This window comes from Gymnoscopelus microlampas (genome assembly GCF_963454915.1).
Source record: "Gymnoscopelus microlampas genome assembly, chromosome: 7".
Lineage (NCBI taxonomy): Eukaryota > Metazoa > Chordata > Actinopteri > Myctophiformes > Myctophidae > Gymnoscopelus > Gymnoscopelus microlampas.
This window is the reverse complement of record NC_139944.1, coordinates 10,985,843-10,994,490: the sequence shown is the minus strand read 5'-3', so window position 1 is coordinate 10,994,490 and position 8,648 is coordinate 10,985,843. Positions and strand designations below refer to the sequence as shown.

General features: G+C 43.1%; 1 protein-coding gene across 1 annotated transcript; it reads left to right on the top strand.

Annotated features, from left to right (window-relative positions):
- Positions 1–200: 200 nt before the first annotated feature.
- Positions 201–8,249, top strand: LOC311048425 (pyruvate dehydrogenase [acetyl-transferring]-phosphatase 1, mitochondrial-like; the record flags this gene model as incomplete). The annotated part of the gene is made up of 10 exons (XM_084061683.1): positions 201–293; positions 589–640; positions 1,710–1,909; positions 2,262–2,448; positions 2,698–2,786; positions 3,109–3,234; positions 5,217–5,317; positions 5,648–5,968; positions 6,567–6,823; positions 7,975–8,249. 10 exons carry the CDS (start codon positions 201–203, stop codon positions 8,247–8,249), a joined length of 1,701 nt encoding a protein of 566 aa, XP_083917809.1.
- Positions 8,250–8,648: the final 399 nt, after the last annotated feature.

Sequence of the window (8,648 nt, the reverse complement as noted above, 5' to 3'; positions counted from 1 at the left end):
TGGTCAGTTTAATGAAACCTTTTAATAGATTGCTATGAGAGGACAGTGTGCCAGACGACTGTTTTTAACCTTTTAAAACCCTATATACTTTGTTGACCGGGGTCCCCCAGGGGTCCAAACTTTCTCATTCTATGCCAAATCTCTTTCGGATCGGCTATTCTTGCCGAATATTGGCCTATGATGACATGTCCAGAATAGGGATGCTACAGGGGCAAGCGGTGGCTCAGAAGGTAGAAGAGCTTAGGAAGCTTAGGAATCGGAAGGTTCCTGGTTTGATCCGCGGCTCTCCCTGGGTTAGTGTCAAAGTGTCCTTGAGCAAAACACTGAACCCCCTAACTACTCCTGATGAGCAGGGTGGTGCCTTGCATGGTTTCCTCTGCAGTCGGTGTGTGAATGTGTGTGTGAATGGGTGGATGTAATGCTCATTGTAAAGGGCTTTGGATAAAGGCGTTATGTAAATGCGCCATTTCTCTTTCTTTCATGTGGTTAACTTTGCCTGCTCCTGTCCAGTGGAAACAGGTGTGCAAAAAATAAATGTGCATACTGTATCAACAATTATCACAAAGCTCTGTCACCGTTGTTCAGTAGGAACAAAACCTCTACATACCAGCTGATGTCACGTGGGACTGGCAGGGCAAAGGTCAGCTTTATCTGGGTTAGTAGATCTTACGCACACGCGCGCACACACACACACACACACACACACACACACACACACACACACACACACACACACACACACACACACACACACACACACACACACACACACACACACACACACACACACACACACACACACACACACACACACACACACACACACACACACACACACGTCTGCCCATAATGTCCTTTCTGAACATGCGTCATATTTCTAGCTCTATGCAACATGAGTGTACTGCATGTCGCTTTGACTGCAACACTGGTCACATGAATGAATTACGTTCCATAGATAAGCTGATTTCTTTCACACATTCTTTTACAACGGAAAATTATACTATATGCATATCAGTTATTATAAAGGGAAGTTTGTGTTCGTACATTACTCATCTATAGAGTTACCTGGAACTGGAGGGGCAAAGGTCATCTTTAACTGGGTTAGCAGATCAGACAGAACAGACACATTTACGGACAGACAGACATACAGACATCTGGAGAAAAACCTGCCTCCTAGTCTTAAGTACTAAGTGTCTCTGGAAGAGTTCATGTTGTTGGAAGCCAACTGCATTTACACGGACACACACATCTACTGACAGAAGGGTGAGTACCTACAGTGTGTGAGCTGTGAGCACTGCCGTATCGTATGCGGTGTGTATCGAATGCGGTGTGTATCATATGCCAGTGGTTGTCAAAGCGTGGTCGCATCAAAATAAGTTTAACTACTTTAACCCTATAAATCAGCTATTAAAGAAAATTAAATCTTGAAAATGCTTTGAGAATTTTTGAATATTCATTGAAATATTTTAACAACACAAATCTTGTATGGGGGTTCCTGGCACAAAATATTTTCAGATGGTGGTCCGTGGACATGAAAACGTTTTGAGAACCACTGGTGTATGTACAGTGTACAGTGAGAATTGTGATACTCTGAGCATCACTGCAGTCAATGTTGTCAGCCAAACATCATCTCTATGTTCTGTTTGTGTACTTATTGTTTACTGTATGCTGTGCCGTAAGGTTTACTGTAAATGTGATATTTACTGTAGGTTGTACTGTCAGTGCTCCAGGGATCCTGATGTGTGCTGTGTGTCCGTTGAGGGTGTGTCTCACTGTGGGACGCTGTCATCATCACGCCCCCCGACACCTGCACAAACTCCACAACCCAGCAGTCAATGGGAACAGGAAGTACAGGGCGAAGCAGGAGGTGGAGCAGATGAGCGCAGCTCAAATTGACCACATCTTAAAGGTCAGCAAATCAATCAATCAATCAATTTCCCCCTTTTCCGCTCCCCCTATTGGCTCCCAGTTGTTGCCCACAACGTTAGAAATTTAATTTAGATAGCATGTTATCTAAACAGACACTAGGTTCATTGTTTACCTGGTATATAGAGTTTCAATGTACAGGTTGTTATTTTGACAGTATATTGTTTAAAATGATACTAGGTTCATAGTTTACCTGGGATCCTAGTTTCTTGAGGCATACACTGTCTCTCTGCATTCTATGTGATTACCTTGCTTATTGTACATCCCTCTAGATAAGAGCATCTGCTAAATATATTGTAAATAGTTTTTGTTTTTGTCCATCAATCTGTTGCCAGGCCAACGAGTACAGCCACGCGTTCCCCAGAGGCCCAGCCTCCCATGGCGCTCAGAGTTTCCATAGTAACCTGTTGTCAGCCAATCAGCCGTGCGAGGACAGTCGCAGCAGTGCGTCCTGCCTGGTGGGCGGGAATAGGAGCGTAGGGGGCGGAGCTCTGCTGTTTGGGGTGTTTGACGGACATGCAGGCATGTATAGGTTTTTTGTAATCAATTATCTTGGTGTCTTTCATGTTCTGCATCAGGCAGGATGATTGTATACTTTTGTTGATAATTGTTGGTGTCCTTAAATGTCACTCTTCCTATGGATGTATCTTACTGCATTTCTAAATGCCCTGTATCAGTAGCTGTAACTTAAACTGCTGTGCTGTCTCTGGCGCCTGAATCAATAAAGGCATCTGTCTATCTGTCTGTCTGTCTGTCTGTCTGTCTGTCTAGGTGCTGACTGCGCTCAGGCCGTCAGTCACAGACTCTTCTACTACATCGCCGTGGCAACGCTGCCGCTAAAGACACTGCAAGAGATAGAGGTGAGACAGCTTCATTGTCTAGGCAGAAACCTTGTATCTCCATATTTAAACTCTATTTTCTTTTTTTGCAAATTGATGGCAGAATCATATGAATGATATAGATATAGATTGTGCTATACTATGGATAATAGCGAGGTTATATATTTTTTTGTTTGTGTGTATGTGTGTGTGTGTGTGTGTGTGTGTGTGTGTGTGTGTGTGTGTGTGTGTGTGTGTGTGTGTGTGTGTGTGTGTGTGTGTGTGTGTGTGTGTGTGTGTGTGTGTGTGTGTGTGTGTGTAGTCAGCATTAGACGAGTCGAGGCCTGCGCCTCCTCTGTTAGAGTTCTACCAGCAGCCCAGGGAGCAGAGGTGTGGAGCGCAACAACCACTGATGTTCTCCTCCAGGCTGAGGATGTTCTGGCAGGACCTGCTGCATGACGCACAGGAGGACCCCTCTCTGCTGGACACGGTCAGTGGTGGACAGTGGTATCATACTCAAGTAGGCCTATTCAAAAGAGCAAATTACAAAGTGCATTATCTTTTTCATATCAGTGAATCGCTGTGTTGAAATTTAGAACATTTCGTAACAAATCTGATTTACATGCATGTTTATCTTCCCAGTATGTCCCCCTATCCATCGGGGCTGAGTGGCACCCCCCCCCCCTCATTGGCTCTTCCATAGAGTGAACAGCCCTGACCCCGCACCCCAACACCAACCACTATTAAGAGAAATAAAATGATTAAAGCACAATATTTCTGTTTCAAACATTATGCACAAAAATTCTAATTGGCATTTTTGGGTCATATTGTTAAAAGTTAAAATAAATAGTGAAAACAGCCGATCTACAAGCTCCCACATGCGACGCTGTGTGAGATTGTAGATTGGCCATTTTCAGCTACGAGATTCTGTCTTTAGGGAAACTCTATCGTACCTAGAGCCCTGGGGGACTCCAGTCATAGGGTTGAAGACTTCAGGTTTGCATTTTTTTGATACAATTTATAATTTCTCTTCACCATCTAGTGTCCTCTGATGCAAAGTAGAGCTTCTTCCATCAGTAGCATTACATGATTTAAACCTGTATTGGGACATTATATAAAATAAAATAAAAACTTTCTCTCACATCTTACTGGTCATAAAAAACACTTTACTGACAACAAAATAAAACTGTAATCCGTAAAGAGAAAAAAATAAAAAGGATTAGTAAATTAAAGCTGCACTATGTAACTTCCCTCTTCTACCCCGGATTTCAACCCGGTTTCCTGAGCAAGTGCTGAATGTTTCACCATTGAGCCTGCCTGCTCGCTCAGGGGATAAATTGAATCTTGACCATCAGGTAAAAATTTGTGTCAGATCCTGTGTCTAGGTGAGACATGACCTTTGATACATCTCTCAATAGAAGAGCAGGGAGACAAAATATAACCACCCCAATTGTATAAGTTATATTGTATTAACATACTCTACCATACAAATTGGACTAAATTAAATTGTATTCATTAAACCAAAGTTACATACTGTACTAGTTCCGTTTTAAGGGTTTCCTCTCCATATGAATAAACTCATTATAAGGATTGCGCTTATTGTGACTTAATGTACTAAAACAATGAGCTGTGAACACCCAATGACTGGAAGTGGTCATTTGGTGATTTAAATAAAGTAAGGACATTCGTAAAGGCAGATACATTTTTCCCCTTCACTTCACTTAAAGCACTCAATGACTACTTATAATAACTTAATCATACTGTAATGCATTTTAACAGTAATTATAATGTATTATACAATTATTATAATGTATTTACATTATGACAATCTAATACCTTCACACATAGATATAGAAACCTAGATACCTCATTGGCCTCTGCAGTTCATTGGAGCAACTGGTATCGCGGCAGCCATATTAGCAGGGGCACGCTGCCACTCATAGTGACTACTGGCCAATCACAGCGCTCACAGCGCGTTGACTACTGGCCAATTACAGTGCGTCTTTTCCGGGACTTTTAATGCAATGGTTCTCAACCAGTGGTCCGGGGACCACCAGTGGTCTTTGAGGGGGTTCCAGGTGGTCCCCAGCTAAATGATGGAGAGTTGATAACCAAATGGACCCTTATAGATCTTTAAATCTTGAGTATAACATTTCACACTCTCAAGAGTCTAATTATTGTTAAATAAACATCTGCATTACTTACTATACAGGTCTACACAATTAGAGAACGCAAAGAATTGTTAACAGCTGGGTTAAGAAAAGACCCACACCCACCTGCCTCTGATTGGCCTACCGAACGTCCCCTTCTGTGACGCACGAGACTGCGGGCGGAAGCTGGTGCGCCCGAGATACAGACGCCTCAGAGCCGAAGGAGGCGTCTACCTTTATATGTCTATGCCTTCACACATATACTTCCTGGTTGTGATGACATCATAATTCAGTATGTCTCTTATTGGTGGATTGGTTGTAGGAGGAGTCAAACGTCAGCTCAGCTTTGGAGGAGGCCTTCATGCGTCTGGACAATGACCTTTCAATGGAGGCTCAACTGGACCTGGCCACCAGCTCACCCAGGTTACCTCAATGTTCTGTTCATACTGGAGACCAGACAGACAAATCCAATTTGTTTCTCAAATCTGATGTTTAGGACTGAGTGTTCACACTGTGAAGGTTGTTACAAACCAGGAGTGACGCGAATAAACAAAATGCGTCGCGATTATTTCACATCAATGCCTCATTCATACAGGTTGATGATTTTATTTGCTTCAAAAAAATAATTATGTCGCCAGACCGAGTAGACAAAAATGGTACCATATTACGATGCATTAGTGAGGACCAATTATATGGGTTGAAAATGGCGGAAGTGGTCCTTTAATAATATTGTGTGTCTGTCCTTTGTCTCAGACGTGTCCCTGGCCCAGGGGACAGTCACAGCGCGTCCTCTCCTCTCCGTGTGGCTCTGTCTGGCAGCACAGCCTGCGTGGCTCACCTCTCTCAGGGGGTCCTACACGTGGCCAACTTGGGGGACAGTCGGGCCCTGCTGGGGGTCCAGGAGTCTGACGGACGCTGGTCGGCGTTGCCGCTGACCCAGGACCACACCGCCCACAACCCCGACGAGCTGCAAAGGATTCTGGGAGAACACCCGCCCTCAGAGCACCGAACGGTGGTCCGACACGACCGTCTTCTGGGTATGCTGATGCCACTGAGGGCATTTGGAGACGTCAGGTTTGATTACTATATTTATAAAGAATACAGTAGAGCATAGTAGATTACACTATACAATGTAATTTACGAGGTAATTACATTTAATTTCATCTGTATAACCAATTCAATCCGGAAACGCATCTGTCATTTTAGAGTTCTTTGACTGTTCGAAAACAGCAGATATACAAGCTCATAGCGCGGCACCGAGTTATTACAGGTTAAACTAGAGAATGTGCTCCTCGGAGCACAGGTCTCCGCCAGTACTGTTCCTGATTAATCCTGTCTTACCTATTTATATTACATATTTGTCACGTGTCACTTGACCAATGTTAGCTTGGCTGATGGAAGCTCACTTCAAAAAATATAAATGATTTTTTGAAGTGACACACCTATTTATAGATTTTTATTTCGTCATGCGTCTCGCTAGCCAATCAAAAGCATTGGTGACAACATATTGTCATGTGTCACATGAAGCTTGACCAATGTTAGCTTGGCTGAGACGGACGGACACACGGAAGGACAAGAACGAAAACATATTCTCCACCTCTGGCGGAGACAATAATTATGTAATATATACATGTATAGCATGTAATCTACATGTATAATTTCTAATCTCCAGGTTTAAGTGGAGTAAGGAGACTCTTGGCAGGATGTACGAGAGCAGCAGACCTGAGGTGGTTGCCGCGGCGATGAACGTGGTGTTCCGCCGAACGGTGACTCAGCACTACCACACCCCCCCGTACCTGACAGCCCACCCTGACGTCACCAAACACCACGTCAGACCCCAAGACAAGTTCCTCATCATGGCTACAGACGGACTGTGGGACCTGATGCACAGACAGACTGCAGTGCAGCTGGTTGGAGAACTCCTCACTGGTCAGTGTAGTCCAGTGGTGTAAAGTAACCAAGTACATGTAATCAAGACCTGTACTTTTGAGGTGTTTTTACTTTACTGGAGTATTTCCAATTTTCAGTACTTTTACTTCTACTACACATCATGCATCTCAGGGGCAAATTTTGTACTTTTTATTCCACTACAATTATTTGAAAACTTTACTTTGTAGGACAGGTTTTGATTAATCACTTCAGCCCTATACAATTTGGCTATCTGAAAATATCCGATCTACAAGCTCACAACGCGTCGCATTTCAAAAGCTTTTTATACATTTTATGCATTTGAAAACTGAAATGGCACATTCTACATAATGAGTATTTTTACTTTTGGTACATTCAGTATTTTGATGGCAATACTTTCACTTTTACTAAGTAAATAAGTAAATCTTTAATACAATACTTTCACTTGGAACGGGGAGTATTTCTAAATTACGGTATTGATACTTTTACTAACATTTTAGTACTTCTTCCACCACTGGTCTAGTCCAGTGGCTTAATCCTCACTGTTTGGATCTTCACTAACACCTGTCTTGAACCATGTTGTACGAAGCATATATCCATGATATAATTTAGTTATCTTGCTTCACCAACTCTTGAGAACCACAATCACACACGATGCTGGTCATAAACTTGGAAAATCACCCCAGGATTTTTTCATCTAGCTTTGAGCGTGTTCACATAAAATAGACAGTGTTTGCAGCATATGACCAATCACAAACGTGGACACAGCAGAGTGCCGTGTTATACAAATGATTGTGAAGTAGAATATGTCAAATACAATTCACAATCCAGGCTGAAAGCAACACAGTTGCAGCTGCCAAAATGAAGACATGGGGTTGGCTGGTGAAAAAGCATTACTGTGTGGACACATACATTTGTACACAGGCTTACTTATCTGGTTGATTTACCAAGTTTATAATCAGCATTGCGTGTGATTGTGGTCCTAACTCAGCCTCAAGACAGGTGTTGCTGATGCTGCATATCTTTTACATATTGGAAACCTTGTGTCCAAAACTGTTACTTATCAGGAATCAAAAGTTCCAAATTTTGACAGTGTCACATGAAGTATAAAATGGGGCCTTAATTTATTAAAATAATAATGGCATGGAGACACACGTCTTCCTGTTTCCCAGGGCTCCACTGGCAGCGACCGCTCTCCCCTGACCATGGGACAACCTTGGGCAGCCTGCAGCGCCTCCTGTTGGAGCGAAAGGGTCGGAGCCTGTCTACATTGGAGGATTTGAACGGTGCCACTCACCTCCTGCGCCACGCCCTGGGGAATGATGGGTACGGAGGGGTGGAGCAGAAACGCCTCGGCAAAATGCTCAGCCTGTCACCGAACCTTGCCAGGATGTACCGCGATGACATCACCATCACCGTCATACATCTTAATGACCCTGACATATAGACTCAGACTGTAGTAATAGCATATTGTTCTAATGGATCCAATGTAGTTAATGAGTCACAAGCTCTAGTTAATACTTTTCATTGGTTAAATATTTATGACACCTACAATGATTACCATCACAATATAGTGCTTTAACCTTTGAACAAAAAAAAACACACATAAACTAGTAGGTCTACACAGATCTACACGGCGATGACGCGTTGTGTAGATCGGCTTTTTGCTACTTGTGTGGCACTAGTATGACGAAGGGCATTGATTTACAAAAAAAAAAAATTTGAGTTGAAATATGGGGAATGATACAAGGTCTCTGCCCGACAGCAAAGCTATCTAAGGCGCTAGGTCCTCCCGGTGGGGGCTCCTCACTGGCAGGTGAGCCAGTAGGGATCACCGGCAGCAAAA